Raw genomic sequence first — 17,578 nt, 5'->3', positions numbered from 1 at the left:
TTATTGGTAGTAAAATAGGTCACCAACAACCAAGCACTTGACGAACTGAATGTGGGTTGTCCTACCTATGTTCTATATTCTACAACACATGATGGCACGGCTCTTAGGTCCTGATGATGGACTACGCTGACTGTTTTAAACTTGGAGAATAGTTTAGTCACGGTTTCTAAATTTGTCAGAATTTTTGTAAATGAGCCCTGGATGCTTGGTTTGTTGGATAATGGAAGTCTGGGTGAAACATTCACAAGGCCAGGGCAAAAACATGGTAACTAAAGAAACCTTATGAATTCAAGAACAAAATGATTCCAGTCCTGACCTCAATCACATTGACAAATATTAATTTCTGTGCGTCATCAAGCTGACCTAAAAATCTATAACAATCATTCAAATCTAACTCCTTAATATGGTATGTTGTATATGTGCTATAGTTCTGAGCTCTAACATTTAAAAGTTCTAAATTAAATGTATGTTGAGTGTCAATGGTCTATCATTGCGCTGCATTGCAGTTTTGCACTGCAGTCTTGATTTCATCAGTTACATTAATACGATCTGAAATTGCAAAGATTACCAACCTGCACTGCTGGCTATGCGTTAATTAAATGAGTTAATTAAGGAAAAAGTTCTTGAAATAGATTATTAATAATTTTAAATCTTTTTGTGCATGAAACCACTCAAATCATTATTATTTTCCGAATAGTTATACAACAATAAGTTTTATTGCAAGTCATTCATAGCACACATATCTCAATATAAGGCAGAATTGAATGTTGGGAGAAACTAGTCACCCCACCCGGTCTCTAGGGTGCCAAACATGCAACTTGATGGCTTGTTGGTAAGGCAGTCAGAGCGAATACAAATTTACGACGCTCCATCATGGGAAAGAATGCCACATCAGACTCTCTCCACATATTTTCCAACCATTCCTTCCCATCCTACGACCCATCATCACCTCCATCTCCATATTCTCCAAGACAGAAGAAGAACTCCCTTTCTGCTGAAATAAACTGCAGACTGCAACAATGGCATTCAGAGCATCTGACATTACATGCAGTAATGGGGCAGTGGTAGCCTAGCAGTTAAGGAGGTGGCCCCATAGTCAGAAGGTTGGAGGTTCAAATCCAAAGCCACCAAAGTGCCACTGCGGTGCCACTGAGCAAGGCACTGTCCCCACACACTGCTCCCCAGGCGCCTGTCACGGCTGCCCACTGCTCACTGCTCATGGGTTTAATGCAGAGGACACATTTTGTTGTGTGCTGCAGTGTATCACAATGACAATCTCTTCAATTTCACTTTTCAAATGCATATTATAATGAATGCACACGCAGTGGCTGCCAGTATGACAGGGCAGAGGAGCATCATACGCACTGTGCTAGTGAGAATGCGACTGATAAGCCATCTGATTGTTTCTGGCAATGAAATAAGCAACCCAGCTTTCACACAGGCTCTGTATGCAGAGCGCCACGAGATCAGCAGCAGATGTGAAGCCATGCCGGCGCGGCTCCCCTGTTTGATGCTGATCACTGAGGTGACCCGATTCATTTGATGGTGCTTGATATATATCTTTTTAAAATTTATCTGACTCAGCGAGAAGCAGATCGTTTGATAGCTCTGACATTTAATCAGCCAGACGCTGCCCAAACACTCACTTCGACCCTTTCCAACATTTCAATACTAATTCTGTTATCGCCTAAACCAATCTTAATTGGGGTTTTTAAGCCCTTCACAGATGCAGCCTGCAAACATGGTGACATGCAGCGTTTGCAGCTCGGGTGGTGGCATGTTGCTGGCAGAGCCCCATGGGAAGGGGGACTACTGCCCCCAAGCACCACCTAAAAGAACTGCATCTGGGTGAATGCTTGCATGCTGCTCTGCCACCCTACCCCTTGTCCTCTTTTCATACCAGTATTTTCAGAGCCAGACACTTTAACTCAACAATTTGTATATTAATGATATGATATATATCAAATGATATGAGTAAAATTAAAATTATAGTAATTATGTTTTGTTTTTTTTTAACCCTTTTTTAAACCCTGCTTAGGGTTTCCAGCCACACCCAGAGAGAAATAAAAGAAAACATCAGGTCCTGATCTATTAAGAGGTCGAGCTCTTATAATAATACAATGGATCTAGATGTAGATATAGCAGGTTTGGGGAAATAAATGTGCTGACTTTAGAAAGGTCAAGAACATTAAGTTATATCATCTGGGATAGTAACCTTTTGTTTTGAGGAGTGGCGTCACACTTCTTAATTGGCAAATTCCCATAAGAACATTTTCACTTGGTCTCACAAAGCACCTGGGAGGACCAGTAATGATCCATTTTAATCAAAAGGTTCCCAAGTTTGTCTTGCCACCGAGCTCAAGGCTTGTGCCGGCTCTTTAAAAGATTTATGATTGCTTAATATATTCAAATTTATTCACTGTTTCATTTATTACAAAGTTTGGGCAGGGGGAACAGCTGTTGGATTGGTTCTCTTGGACTAACCTTTGCAGGCATCCAACGTGCAACCTCCACAGAGGACACACTGTGATCCGCCCACGGCTTCTTAAATATCAACCAGGGTATGGACATGGCCACAGGCCAGAGGTTAGCCCAAACAAACAGCTCTGACGCAGCGTCTTCCATCCTTCGCCGCAGTGCCGGCCGTCCCTTCAAATCTCACCTGGTCCTGGCAGTGGGCCCTGCTGACAGGCGGAGATGATTAGGCGGCGCAGAGGCATCAGGTCCCCTTGCTGATGCGAGCAGGGCAGCGCTCGCCCGGTCTCCTGCTGCCATGCTGTTAATTGACTCATCATCTGCACACACGGCCAGGCCGGGCACACGCTTCGACACTAATGCTGCCAATGCCGCGCGTGGACAGACAAGGGCTCCGCGCCGTCGACTTTCTCACTGCCCTTTGCAGAGCGCCCACGCCTCACGTTAAGAGAGAAAGATGGCAGCGAGACTGCTCAGCAAGGCAAATAGAAATGGAAATATTTCATTAAAACCTTTCCGCAGGTGAATTTCCAAAAGGTCAGTGCTTGATCGAGGTCAAAGTTGGAACTTTTTCAAAATGTACTATTTAACTGTATAACAGACCATTGGTGGGTAAATTTTTATTTATTATTATTCATTTATTTGTTGGAGCTCAATATTTTTTTTAGTACTTAGTAATTATTACATTACCGATAATTAAAGATCAAAATTTAACTTGTTGTCATCTCAGGTATATACATAATTGCAAGGCTCAGATATCCAAAACCCACAAACTCTGTACTTCGGCTAAAGTGGAGATAAGTAAGATACAGTACTTTGGTACTTGAAGGCAACCATGATTGCATTATCTTCTTACCATTTTTGGAACATGATTAGTGATTAGACTCTAATGTCACTCTTGGCACACAAAATCTTTTAATAGAATGTCAATTAATTAGACTGACACTGAAATCTACTAAAATTATCATAAGCACAAAACATTGAAGGTAGAACATTTACATTGGGTAGACCCTTGTGGCTATGAAATAACAGACTTTAGAACAGACAATGTTTCAGTTTAAGATTAATTTGTTTATTCTGATGCTCAGAGGAAGTGACCAAATCACACTCAATCACTCACTATCCATTACCATTTAGTGCAGCGCAGGAGGCCAGCCCATCACAGGGTGCACACAAACACACTCACTCATACCATACCATACCTTATCATAACATACCATACCGTATTATATCATACCATACCTTATTTATTTATAAAGCACTTTAAAACAATAAAGGAACTGACCAAAGCACGGTATATTAAAATTAAATTTCTAGGGACAGGATCGACATCAACAAAATGTTCAGTAAAAATAAAAATTTAAAAAGTGGAATAAAAAAAAATAAAAGACAACACGCAGCAATTTTGATTAAACAAATTGTCAAATAAAATGCACACAAACTATTCACTTACGCGGCAAGCTTCTTTGTCCAGTCAATTGCTACTGTCCGCCAATGACACGACATTGTGCTCAAGCACACAACAGCTAAAACATAAGTCACATACAAACACACAAAACTGTACAATAAAGATGACAGTGGATTTTGAACAACCTGTTCTACGGTGAGGGACAGGTACTTGTGGGACAGTCGGCCTCTCCTGCCTCAGTCACAGTAGGGCCATCGGAGTGACAAAGGAGCGGAGCAGCAGGAGAGAAGTTCAGCACAGCGGCCCTGAATTTGGTGTCTATTACCCTGCATACTGGAGGCTCGGCATTTAGCAGCAGTGGGGCTGTTGTAATGCCCCATTGCCCTGCGCAGAAGTCCCAGTCACATGCTGGCATACAAGCAATGGTCCTGAACACACCAGCACGCAAAAACTCATCAAAATAAGCACTTAGGCGGCAAGCGCAAACGGCAGGGCCCTGATTACACTGCTCGGCATTCCACGCCAAGCTGACATTATGTGTCTATTCGTATTCGATAGAAAAGTTATTATTGAGAGCCCCGAGGAAGACAGCATGGCCAGATTTAATGCAAACTGCTGTGTTGTAGTATTACTACTCAGTGGCTTTGAAACAGCCTCCCCCACCATCATTTGGCCTGATTACCGCCCCAAAGAAATGAAATGAAACACGTTCATCTACGATTCAATATGCTCTTTGGAGGGAGACTATGGGAAAAGGGAGGAGGGATGTTTTTTTCGATCTTGCAATACAGTTCATTCTGCAAAAATAATAAAGCACGAGCTGATTGGTTTTAAATGGACACCCTGTTGCACAGTGAATGACAACCCCCGATTAAAATTCAAACATAGAACTTTTCCAATATTATAGGAAGCTCCACCAATGTGTGATAAAATAATTTCATTAGACATTTTAATTGGACTGAGAGTGACGACCCGACTCATTTCAAGAGTATTATCATCCATCGAGTTTCTTTAATAAAAGTCCAAATGAAATAATGATGAAGAAGTATAATATAAGCAGATCTGTCAACACTAATCTACCTACAAGTTCCCTCATAATTTTCCAGATATAAATTGGCCTTTGCGCACACTGCAGGCCCGGTGTACGCCATCCTATAGTTCTGGTGAAAGGCACACATTCTTTCCTGAAGAGGGGAAGCACGGCTGACATCAAACAGCCTCCATGGGGAGATCGGAGACAGATCACAGCTCTTTGACTCCAGCAGACCCTCCTGCCCCTCCGGAGCCCAGCGTGCTGCGCCGGGGTTGCCATGGAGGAGAGGCGAGATGGATGTGGAGATCAGGGACCCAGCTGTCGGTGGTAGCTGGAGGGGGACACTCTTGGGATCTGAAACTCAGAGACAGACAGAGAGTGATACAAAGCGCAGTAGAGAGAGAGAGAGAAAAGGAGATGAGAAGACGGGCAGATCTAGGGGTCTCAGGGCAGCACTGTCCTCTAGTGGTTATCAGAAGAACCGTTCGGTGAGCTGAGGTGGTTTTGCGTTATGCAACCGGTTGCTTTTGTGGATAACTCTCTAAATAGGTTATATTATAATATGGCCAACAAGATGTAATATAAACTAAGAAGGTTGGTGTGAATAATTCATAGTGTATTATTGTGTATTTTTTATTTCTATCTCATATTACAGTAAGGGGCATTTTATCGATAGTAAACCTTTGGATGATCGCCGCTCTCGGTTCCCAGGCTGCAGTGCTGTAGGCTCTCGGAGAGCGTGATGCTCGGGGTGAACGGGTTGAGCAGAGTCCCTCCATGCCAGGCTCCGACCCAGACCCTGCAGGACATCACACCGAACTGCTGAGGCTGAGAGACCAAAGAGCAGCAGTGCGAAAACTCACAGCTTTCTCCAACGAGCAGTCAGACCGAAAACACACAACTGTGTGTGGAGAGATGGCAAATGGTTGACACCCAAAGCAGCTCTGGGTTAGAAAAATGAGATCATTTCGGCGATTTGGTAATGAAAGACACCTTCTCTGCATCCCTCACTGCCACTGTATTCACACACGGGACAAGGAATGGATGAATTGGCATATGGGATTTCACTACTACATGCAGGGTGAGATGTGAAAATACATATTTAGTTGAAAAAATGTTCCCATTGAAATTAGTCACTCTGGTTCAGTTACCAGACACTAGTTTGTTTTTAAAATACCATAATTTGAACCACAAGAGATAGATATCCACATTCAGTATTCATCAAGTCACAGATTAAAGCCTTTTTGGTTAATAAAAATGCCTGATTAGGACATCACATACAAAGAATGGTGCATTTTTAAGGCTAAATATGATGATGGAAGGGAGAGCCATAATCATAAGAAGCTGGAAAGAACATTCTAATTTCCCCTCTGCTGAGGTATATACACTGTTGAGCAAACATTACCACATGTTCCAAAATCCTCCACGCTCATCAACTGGCTTATTCCCCCCGTTGGCCAACAACCTACAATATCTGGCCCAGGAACAAACAAGCGGTTTTTGCTCAGCAACACTACATTATCACCCATGTCGGTGGATTTTGCAGCATGTCAAGCGTTTCTATCCTCACATGGAAAAGCTGAGTTCCTAACACCTCCCCATCACAGCCCCCTTGAGAAGCATGGAAGACATTTACACTTCTAAAAGCTGCAAACGGCAGTCCGGAAGGTTCTGACATTTCAAGGGCAGCTGCAGCTAACAGACGAATAAAACATCACCATTTAGTCTGGCAGACGTCACTGATGCCTATATTTACAATCATAATGCATTAATACACGTCCGCAGTTACAGGGCTGATGGCTCAGACATGAGTTAGTGTAACCACAAAGGATTTTGTTGAATGGTGAACCAAAGAAAATGAGCAAATTTTAACTTCATGACTTCAGTTGGGAGTGGCACCATCGCTTGACTGGCTGAAACGTCACAAGCGTTGCCATAATAGCTGACTGACAAGCATGTATTAAACTGCTAGAGCTTGAAGGCAGTACTAGAAAGCAAACAAGACTTTACAGGCCAAAACACTCTCGAGTTCTATCAGAACATTTCTTTAAAGCTTACTTAGATAAGGATCCACAAAAAAAACGACAGAGAAACCTTACATTTTTATAATGAGGGCAGGTTTAATTAAAGCCTTTTAAAGGCAATACACTACCTGTCAGAAAGGCAGCTTTGTGCTTAATTAGAGCCCTGCTTGGGGCAGGGCAGGGCAAAGACGAAAAATTCATGCTTTGTGAGATGACTGCTTTTTGATATTCACGCCTCCAGTTCAGTAGCTGGCCTCCTTGTAACAAGTCACCTCTGGAGGTCCCAAAGGAGTCAGTGAAAACCATTTTAATTTTCTGTGCAATAACTAAACACTAACATGTAGGTCCAACTGGTGAGTTTCTGGAGGCATTCCAGTTTAAAGAAAGAGCAAGGAATTAAAACGTTCTTTTAGAAGGACTGAAAGTGAGCGGAATGAGTGAGGGAAAGAAAGAAAAAGAACCAACAGCACAATGAGATCCACTTAAACGTGTTTTTATTTGTTGGGGTCTTTGCACGGTTAGAAAAAGAAGCCGAGGATCTTCCCTCCTGTGTGTTTTCGCCTGGCCTCTTCGTGATCCATGATGCCAGCAGAGGTTGTCAACACAATGTACCTGCACAAAAGAGAACAGAGATTAAAAGGCCACTCAAATGCTAAAATGAACAATGAACCACCACTCAACACGCATCTGTGTACCAGTGATTGAGGATAGAACCAGCAGACGATGAACACACTGGCACCGAAGACATAGCACTGGCATTGCTCTCCCTCCGAACATTACACACAAGAGTACTGAGCAACCACATGTGTGCCAAGAAATAGAGGGGTTGTGTTGACAAAATACATCTCTTACTATTTCATTCTTAAACTGAAAAAGGTACTTAACACAAAATGAGGCAGCATTGTGGACTATATCCATTGGGTCATTAAAACTAGAAAACTTGGAAGACCCTGATCCAGATGATAAAGGTCTATTCATGTAGTCTAATGCATGGTAATTTCCCATTATAAACTAACTATTTCTGGGCCTGAAGGTGAGACTCGACAGCAAACGCCATCAGTAACTTTCTCTGGTTACAATTATGGCATCTATTACAAAAGGTCAGAGTGTAACATAGGTGTGGACTGCTAGCCACAACCACCAGAGAAAAAACCTCTTTCAAAACCTTGGCTCTCTTATTTGTGATCTCTGTACATCACACTAAAAAGTAAAAGACTGCACCACAGCCCGATTTTGAATCTGCATTTTACCAATAGTGACAAATCCACATCAAGGTAGTCCACACCGTGTTACCATCAACAGCTTCATTTCACATCACCCACAGGTACAAACCGGGGATTGTGTGGTGGCTTTCTGCGTCAAACTGGGCACAAAGAGAAGGGCTTTGCGCCTTCACTTCACATTCCTCATAAAGAAGTCTGCGGCTGTCTGGTACAAAGACGAAAAAAGGCCTGCATAGTCTATTGTCTGCTCCAGTGGATTTTAACTGCCAAAACCCAAAACCACAAAAGTGATGAAGTCTTCACAGGTCATTTCACAGTTATGTGAAAACCTTCAGATCGCAAGATGCACCAGAGGTAAATCACAGGAATTTTCCATATCCAGCCTATTAATGTGAATAGCAATTGCTGCAGTATCTAACCATCCCCAAATCCTGGTGCCCCCTGGAAAAGAACATTTTTTGGGGCAGTAGTGACCTAGCAGTTAAGGAAGCGGCCCGATAATCAGGAGGTTGTTTGTTAAAATCCTTATCCGCCAAGGTGCCACTGAGCAAAGCACCGTCCCCACACACTGCTCCACGGGCGCCTATCATGGCTGCCCACTGCTCACTAAGGGTGATGGGTAAATGCACAATGACAATCACTTCACTTAAACCAAATTTCTATTGGAATAATTAGTCAAGAAAAAATTAATTGCCGATCTGTTTTAACAAATCAGAAGTAACCAAAGTTAAGGTCCACAACAAAGGGACAAACTATCTTCTCTGCATTTCAGCAAGAGTGCAGAGTTGATCAGATAAATAAAAATGAACAAAGCAAAGACCTGTCTTTTTAAGAAAAACTACAAGTCACCAAGCAAAAGGAACATAACTAAATAGTGAGACATGACCAATAACAGCTGAAAATGAGTTTCAAAATGAGGCCTTATCCAGAACCTCGTAAAATCTGTAAATGCAGGGTCACTCACCCTGGAGTAGCTCGGGGTCAAGTGTGAACCCTGAGTTTTAATAACTAGGCTACTACCATGCTACTAATGTTTTATTACATCCTCTCACATGTACATCACATGTGGTGTTCTGACACTTACCCAAACTGTCTGGAGGGCAAGAGGTTGTTCTGCCACTTCTCTAAGTCCTTCAGCTGGACATCAAAACGTGGGCTGATGACACCACACTGACAGAAGTAGTGACAGTTTACATAGTGCCAACACACCTCATACTAAACACTTAAAGCTTCTAATGGAAACAAAGACACACAACAATTTACCTTGTTCAGCCTGCCTGTGAGGTTCACAACGATTTTTCCAGCTCTGTGATCGTCAATGATCTCAAATTCGCCAATGTATCCTGAGGGAATCACAGAAAGACAAATTCAATACCAATAGTTTTCAACAGCCAACAGTTTGCAAGTCTACTGACATTCCTGATCATGGACAGACAATAATACGCGGCGGACGCCACAAAATCACCTCAACCTAGACAGACATTTGCCTGTTCATCAGTGATGAACCATTTCCCTCGTTTGCTGTTGGGATCACTCACCATGCTTCATCATCACGGTAAGAAAGCGCACTATAACTTTGGAGCAGGGCCTGAGCAGAACCTGGCGTTTCCCACGCTTTTCTGCGTTGTTGATGCTTTTCAGCGCATCCGCGAGAACGTTCATGCGAACCATGATGCCTGCGGGACAAAACGGGAGACGGGACAAAAAAAAAGTGGCGTTTAACGGGTGAAGCAAGCAGACGGAGCGAGACTAGCTTAGCCAACGTGCATCACGTAGCATGGTTGCTACAAAAATTCATGGCCTTTACAGCCCTTTAAATGTGAAACACCGAAGAAAGCAAATAAAACGTGGACGTTGGTCTTCCACGACAAGCCCGAATGTTTTATATGTTAAAAGACAGCAGGGGCAAACGGCTACAACGACCCCCACACAACCGCTACCGGGAACGCTGTGCTGTGGCGCCGGAATCCAACTCGTTTTTAAGCATTACGTACACACCCAGCGTGTCCGTCGGCCTAATCGCACCTCGGGCGGGCTCTCGTTTTCACGTTTAACTGATATCAGGGCCAACGTGTGAACGTGAACATCGGATGCCTCTGATTTAAGAGAGATTCGACAAGGATGCGGGAACAGAAACGCCTTACCGGTTCTGCAATATGGCGGAAAGAGGAAGGAAGGGGGGCGCGCGGTGCGATCTGGGAAAAAAACTAGTCTCGCGCGACTAGAGATGTAGTCAATATCTGGTCACGTGTTGTATGCGGAATCTCCAATTGGCTCCTTCCCACCTGGTTTGAAACGAGAGTTGCAGTTTACTTTTTTGCTGAAACTAATTTTTTTAAGTGAAGTGATTGTCACATGTGATAGTGAAGTGATTGTCACACGGTGCAAACAGTGAAATTTGTCCTCTGCATTTAACCCATCACCCTGACTGAGCAGTGGGCAGCCATGACAGGCGCCTGGGGAGCAGTGCGTGGGGACGGTGCTTTGCTCGGTGGCACCTCAGTGGCAACCTTCTGATTACAGGGTCACTTCCTTAACCGCTAGGCCACCACTGCCCCAGTACATATATAATCGGTATAAAGTATAAAGAGACAGTGGCCTGTGTGGCGTGTGTTTCTTGCTTTTATTATGTAATTCATCTGTCTTGCCTGATTCCCAGTGGCCAGTCAATTAAAGTACAAAATGCATTAGAAACACAAAAGGCGGCATAAATTATTGGATGTTGCATTCAACGAGGCATTAAACGAAAATTTTATCAATTTTTTTGTTTGTATGCAACCATGACAACATCGACACGTCTTTCAATGTCGGACGACTGGAAGAGATTGTAAGTGCAAACGAAATTGTTGCCTTTAAAACAATAAAATGACTGACGTTGTAGCAGCAGATGAATTATTGGTATGTCCTGTATTTATGTTAGCGGCGTATGTTTTGTAGAATCATGTCTCAGGGTGAGCAGGCAGCAGTGGTGACAGTGGGTACTCGTGTCCCCTCAGCCCACAGACACAATCGGCCCATGCACCAGACCACCTTCACTTTGGGGGACCAGGCCATTAATACATATTCCACAACTCAGGCTGAGGTAACATTAGTCCATAATCTAATCGACCATTCAAAATGAAATAGCAAATGTTGGTTTATTCTCCTTCACTTTTTCAGAGCTACTCTGGCATGGACGCCCAGGGGAAACCATTAATATTTTTCTATAGAGACGCGCCGTATCCTTCCCAGCATTATGGAAACCTGGATATTACCAGTAACACGGGTGCAATCCAAACCCAGACGCACAGCCGACACGTGTACACGCCTAAGACTATAACCGAGGTCTGTTTCAGGTATTTTTAGTTAAACACTACATGCTTCAATCAGATTGTATAGACACGTGACTGTATATAGGCGACTTGTGGAACTGTCGTCCGTTGCACTATTCAGGCAGCAGATGGCGCTGTTTACTCATGTTTAAACCAGATGGGGGCCACATTCATGTCTGTGACGGTCACGGGAGTGACCCTTGAATCTTTGTGGCCCCTCTATGCAGCACCACGTCTTGCACAGCCACCAAGCGAGAAACCGAACCCGTAACTGCGAGGGAGAGACCATGAAGGAAGTCACCAACCCCCCAGAAACTACTCCTTATATAACCACCTACTGCTCGGAGCATAGTGTTCCTAAGGGTGGCTCTGACAGCACACCCCCCACGGGGAAGCCCACCCTCTGGCACCGGCATGACATTCTCACAGGTATCCCAAACTGGTCCAACTTCGTAGGTTGTGTTTTCAGTTACATTATGAATGTTTGTGCTTGTCAGGGCAAGACAGAGGTCCTGTCAATCAGGGGAGGGGAAGGAGAGCATCCCGGGACAAGGTGCTGTGGGCGGACCGGCGGTGGGAGACAGACAGCGGCTCACTGAGACTTTACTGAGACAACCAGGCCGCTCAGTCGACTCTGCGTGACCGAAACCAAGTACCGATGGCTTGATGTTTTCATGGGCAAAGATAAGCAGCAGCATTTCTTCCCCTCTAGATTAGTTGTGGATGGATAAGCTGCTGCTATTTTCTCAAAATTGGCATGTACTTACAGGCAAAAACATTTAAATATCATGTTTTGTCAGAGGAGATATTAACAAAATCAGCACAAATACACTAATATAAATGGAATAAAAATTATATAAATATATCTCTTTATTCCAAAAATGTTCTGGGCAAACTTTAACATGTTTACAGTGACTGCTGCTCACTAATAAAAACAAGATGCATACTTTATTTTTCAGCCATCTTTAATTTAAAGAGCTCATAAAAGGAAGGGGCAATCAGACGATACATGGAAAACAGATGACAGACGAGACTAAACACACGGATAAGACAGAAAGATCAGAGACAACATGTATTTACAACAGTGACCAGACATGTGCGAGGCATGCAGAAGATGAGCGAATCCTGAGATCCAGTCATGGTACAGCAGTGAACCTCCACACAGGACACACTGGCCCTTAAACACCAGTGGACAGCTGCTTTTTTCCACTCCACGGTTTCAGTGCAATCTCACAGGGAAGCAAACAGCTTCCATGCAGTTAACACAAGGTATGCAAGATAAGCTAGTGATCTGATCCAAATTCACAGCTACAATCCGCTGCAAAAAAAAAATAAAGTTTTTAAAGGGTTTTGCACACCTAATATGCTTAATCTATATTGCATTTATTTTGTTTTCTGTAGTCACCTTTCTAGCCTACAAGGAAGGAATGGATTTAAAAAGCAAAAACAAAATATTTTGACAGATCTGAAAATGAAATAATCAACACATGGGGGAGGAATAGTTTCTATGTAAATATTTTTTCCTCTAGTATATGAACTTTCTAAATTGTTAACAGAAATATGAGCAGGGGCTGCAAACGTTTGCTCACTGCATGCATGCGAATCCTCTACAAATCAGCAGACATTAGGACAGGACTGAGGTGCAGTGTGGCCCCAGCAAGAGCTTTCATTTGGTCTAAGAGCTGAGCTGAGCAGAGGCGTGGGTGTGGTTAAGGGGGGGTGGTGTCACGTCAACTTTCACACTGCTTTCTCTTTTCCCATCTCGCACCATCGCTGCCATTCTTACTCGTTCTTCTTCTCCTTCTGTTTAAGCAGTTTGTTGATCTCCCGCTTGGCCATAGCGGTATACTTTGCAATGATGCCGTGCTGGTTGAGGCCAGGCAGCAGCAGGATGAAGCTGACTGTAAAGGAAAAGTGGAGATGTGAGAAGTGAGAAAATATAACAAAACACAAGGGCTTGTTCCAGCCTCTTACCAGAATTTGAATATATTCAAACGACTTGAACTCCACTCAAACTGAATGAATGAATCAAATTCACATTTTTTTTACAGCAAACCTGTAACAGCATGCCTCAAGCCCCCAGCTTCTCCTTTAAGGAGGTGTTGTAATAAAAGCTGCAAACTTCTGGGCTGAATCTGTGGCCTCCTTTCATGTCCTCATTACCCATGGCCCATTTGTACAGTGGCGCATGTCTGAAATTCACACTAAATGAAGACTCAACCATTCAAATAAAATTCACTTTACTCAGACAGCTCTAAGTTTAACATTAATTTTTTTCTTTTCAAGTATATCAGGAAGTATTACATGTATAATGAGTGTACTACCTCTATTGCATAGTTATTATATTTAAAACAATTTTTTAGTTTTTAATCTCTGGGGTCTGACCAGTTTTTGACAAGTGTAAAGCCAGTTATCAATTTAGGAAGTAGCTTTACTACTGGAATTTAGTTAAGGTCTGGAGGCACAAAAGAAACAAAGAAAGAGGAATAGAGTTGTAAACTCCCTCTAGGATAGCGGTCTGAACCATATGTGTATAAGTTACATGAGGCTTGAAATCCTATGACTGTTAAGTCCTTCATTTAGACACTTCCATTCCATTCCAAGTTTTTGAATCCTGTAATCCTTCCCAACCGGACAGACTATATAGAATCAGAAATATTAACGTTTGCAGACGGGAACAAATTTACCAATCAGGTAGGTGAGGAAGAGGTTGTGGACCTGCTGTCCAATCCAGGCTACTGCGACCAGACTGCTGATGACAGACAGGAAGTACTGTGGGGAAAAAAAAAAAAAAAAAGTCTGAAAGAGGAACCTGATAATGCACTGGTAATGCAACCATTATGTCTTGCTTCTAGGCAACCAGTCCACGCAAATCTGATAAGCTGAGTACCAGAACCTCAATCTAAATATGGGCTGATTTAAAGTTCAGTTCCTGATGATCAAAATAGCAGATGGAATTTAAAACCAAATGCCACAATAGCACGGGGATCTCAGGTGAACTGAACACAGAAATAACTGCCTGCTGGATGTATTTAGGAAAATGAAATGTGGATGCCGTTCTCTGGGCCAGTGTACCATCTTGGGCTTTTCTTCCTTTAGGGCAAAAAGGCGTTTCCACCAGCCAAGCACACGACGCTGGGTCTTCACCAAGTTCCCACAGATCTCATGGAAGCGCTGCTGCTGCTCTGTAGTCCTTGGAGGTTGGAAAGGAAGAAAAAAAGAGAGAGCGACATAACTCAAAAGTCCAGAATACCCTGTTCCCCACCACCTATCCTGCACCCCCACCCTGTTCTTTTCACCGCCACATAAACCATTAGGCTCTTAAATCACGTGACTGTAATTAAGTAAGTGTTGGAATGAGAACATTCTGGCACGCTGACCTTGAGGAACTGAGAAGCAGCGGCCTATATATAAAACAGTAAAACAGTACGGGAAAATTAGCTTTGAGCTGCCTTTTTTTACTTTAACCATTGTGTGCATACAGCCTCAGTCCTTGGTGGCTAATAGTGATCATAAAAGGAGGATTTAAAATGTTAGCTTCAATAAAACAATGTGTATGGATGACGTCCTACACATGGGCAGCCAAATAGTAAATTGCTGGTGGCCAAAGACATGTCTCGATATCTACAGCCATATAAATATATATTGCACACACACACAGACAGACAGACATGATGGGAGTTATGTGGTCGAGGTAAAGCGAAAGTCCTCATCTAACTTCTTGTGGAGGTGGCGAGAGCGACGTCCAGCTGACAGCTGCTGAGTCAGGGTGAAGGCTTGGCCTGGAAACCTGATGCCAAGCAACAACTGTGGCCCGTCACTCAATACTGCTAGCGGCTTTGGTACACTGAGAGACACCAAAGACTCCAACAAAACCCAGTCCACATCATCTTAGAGTAGAGGGGGTCTCTTTAGTTTAATCTGATAGCTGTGGCAAAAAGTAAATAAAAAGATAATAAAGACTAACCTTTGTCTGTTTTTGTAGATGTGCGTTTCCTGTGGGCAACAGGGCACGGTTTCTGAAAAGGCTCAAAGCCCCTTTTCTAAGCCATGTGTGCCCAGGCACTTATTAAACCCAACTGGCATTCAACCAAAGGGATAAGCTCAGACATACTGCGTCACCCAGTTTGAGAGGGTGTGGGTGTGGGGAGAATATTGCAACAGATTTTTACACATTGGGTTGTTTAGCCCCCAAAAAAAGGAGAAATCGTGTGACTGTGGACACCATTAAGTTGCAAGCATCAATTGCAGACTCACCACTTGTTGGAGCCAAAGACTCTAGGGGCGAGAATGGGCACGAGGTAATCAGCCAGACACAGAATCATCACAGTGCAAGAAAGCCCTGTCAGCACAGAGGGGTCCAAATAGTAAACCAGCCTGCAATAGGAAGAATGTGCGAACGCAGATCAGATAAAGCCCCACTACCAATAAAAAAAATTATCAAAGACAAGGCTTCAACAAATGGATCAGTAAAAGGGGTAAAAACAGGTCTTTTGTCATTAGTGAGTGCGTTACCTGAACCACCACCACCCTGCAGTTCCAGACATTTTCAGAAAATCCAGTGGAACCTTGGTTCCAAAGATGACTTTGTTGGAATTTAGGTCAAAGTAGAACTGCAGTGACCCAATTACTCAGGAGAACATCTGCCATTTGGATAAATATGACCCGATTCATGTTTTCACTCACATGAAGAGGACTGTGGTGGCACCCACCAGTGCCCCAGGAAACCAGGGCTTCTCCCAGCGTAGGACCTGATCTCCGGCCAGGATCACTTCTCCCCATCCCTGCAGCTGCTCTTCCAGTTGAGCCGTCTCCTGAGCCTGAGCAGAAAACCAAGGCTGAGCTCGAAGTAAATGAACAGCCAGGCATGACATGTGACTAGTGCCACTGCAAGGCATACAGAAGAAGTAATGCGTCTTAACCTTATGAAGAAAATAGTGCAACAGACAAAAAATAAGTTTCAAGTTGAAAAATGCTTGCAGAGGTCACACGGTTATCTTGCTACTTCCTCTGAATAACAGCGGTAGGAAGAGAACAATGTGCCATTGTACCACGCAACATAAAGCTCCTTCAGGGAATTCCAGACGAATGCAAAATACATACATGCTAGCATTTAATGGAAAAACAGACGTAGGCTAGAGAAGTGAAAGATTGAAAAGCTAACGAATGCGGACTAGCCAAGTCGACCTGGGTGGTGTAAGTAGTAAAAGAAACACGTGTAACGTTGATACGTTAACATTAATGCAACCCATAATATTATTAATAACACTAACATTGTTGAGATAATTTATTTTGCGACTCTGCTCTGCGGCTAATCGACTTAACGCCAGTCTGTTCACAGACCTTTAAACATGGCTAACCGATGTTAGCTTTTCAGCTAACTGTCAAGCGGCATTAATCACTTTAACTGCAATTTTTATATAAAAGGTAATTAATAATTTCAGTCTTTTCTTAGACAGTAGAGCTCATTTTATAACGTATAATGGAATATTTTTTCAATTTAGCCTGCATAACCTAAAAGGGAGTAGTCTGTTATGAGACTCTTTTTATTGTCACTGATTAGAAACTTTAAAGAGCGATTAGCTGTAAAAAATAAAAAAAATAAAAAAAACTGCAGGAAAACAAACATCCGCGACAAGCCCGAAGCTATAGCTAAGTGGCTAGTAAACGAACAAAGTGGGGTGGAAAGGCGTTTTCGCTACTTACGATGAGGTTGGCACTTTTATTATCGCCTTCCGCCATGATTTGCGTTCGCACACTACACGTTACCTAATAGTACCAGTTTATATTTGGTGAAAAATGTGAAGCAATAGCAGCCGCCTCCTCGCCCCTACTCGGTGATTTCGAAAAGCCTCGACCGTTATTGGCAGGATGTTTTTAATGTCGGAGTCCAGGTCGCCTCGCAATGCTTTGTGGGAAATGTAGTTTTACACCCCCCCCCACCCAATTTTCTGGATAAACATACGCGTGCTTCAAAAATGGAACAAAGGTTATGAACATTCAAAATTTATGTTTGTTGCTCTCTAAGATAGAATTAGTGTTTATTAAAGGGTTAAAGTGTAGATCATCTCACACCTGATTTGCATGAGAGCTGAATATCCAAA

General features: G+C 43.1%; 3 protein-coding genes and 1 non-coding gene across 4 annotated transcripts; 1 reads left to right on the top strand and 3 right to left on the bottom strand.

The window, feature by feature from the left end:
* Nucleotides 1-7,412: 7,412 nt before the first annotated feature.
* rps15a (ribosomal protein S15a) lies at nt 7,413-10,364 on the bottom strand. The gene is made up of 5 exons (XM_028986711.1): nt 10,308-10,364; nt 9,702-9,839; nt 9,427-9,506; nt 9,248-9,333; nt 7,413-7,552 (listed from the first exon to the last, which is right to left on the bottom strand). Exons 2-5 carry the CDS (start codon nt 9,832-9,834, stop codon nt 7,459-7,461), a joined length of 393 nt encoding a protein of 130 aa, XP_028842544.1. The 5' UTR covers nt 9,835-9,839; nt 10,308-10,364; the 3' UTR covers nt 7,413-7,458.
* On the bottom strand, nt 7,628-7,764 carry LOC114795026 (small nucleolar RNA SNORA57). Its single transcript, XR_003750431.1, has one exon. It is a non-coding gene; the product is annotated as a small nucleolar RNA SNORA57 (small nucleolar RNA).
* A 590-nt stretch (nt 10,365-10,954) lies between the features above and the next one.
* Nucleotides 10,955-12,581, top strand: LOC114794128 (uncharacterized). The gene is made up of 5 exons (XM_028986479.1): nt 10,955-10,990; nt 11,101-11,245; nt 11,323-11,487; nt 11,702-11,903; nt 11,972-12,581. The coding sequence occupies exons 1-5, from the start codon at nt 10,968-10,970 to the stop codon at nt 12,082-12,084; spliced, it is 648 nt and encodes a 215-aa protein (XP_028842312.1). The 5' UTR covers nt 10,955-10,967; the 3' UTR covers nt 12,085-12,581.
* Nucleotides 12,422-17,337, bottom strand: arl6ip1 (ARL6 interacting reticulophagy regulator 1). The gene is made up of 6 exons (XM_028986480.1): nt 17,181-17,337; nt 16,161-16,294; nt 15,732-15,851; nt 14,550-14,667; nt 14,162-14,246; nt 12,422-13,375 (listed from the first exon to the last, which is right to left on the bottom strand). Exons 1-6 carry the CDS (start codon nt 17,214-17,216, stop codon nt 13,257-13,259), a joined length of 612 nt encoding a protein of 203 aa, XP_028842313.1. The 5' UTR covers nt 17,217-17,337; the 3' UTR covers nt 12,422-13,256.
* Nucleotides 17,338-17,578: the final 241 nt, after the last annotated feature.

The sequence above is a fragment of the Denticeps clupeoides genome, chromosome 7 (genome assembly GCF_900700375.1).
Source record: "Denticeps clupeoides chromosome 7, fDenClu1.1, whole genome shotgun sequence".
NCBI classification, from domain to species: Eukaryota; Metazoa; Chordata; class Actinopteri; order Clupeiformes; family Denticipitidae; genus Denticeps; species Denticeps clupeoides.
Note: the sequence above shows the minus strand (reverse complement) of the source record. Positions and strands in the feature narration are given on the sequence as shown.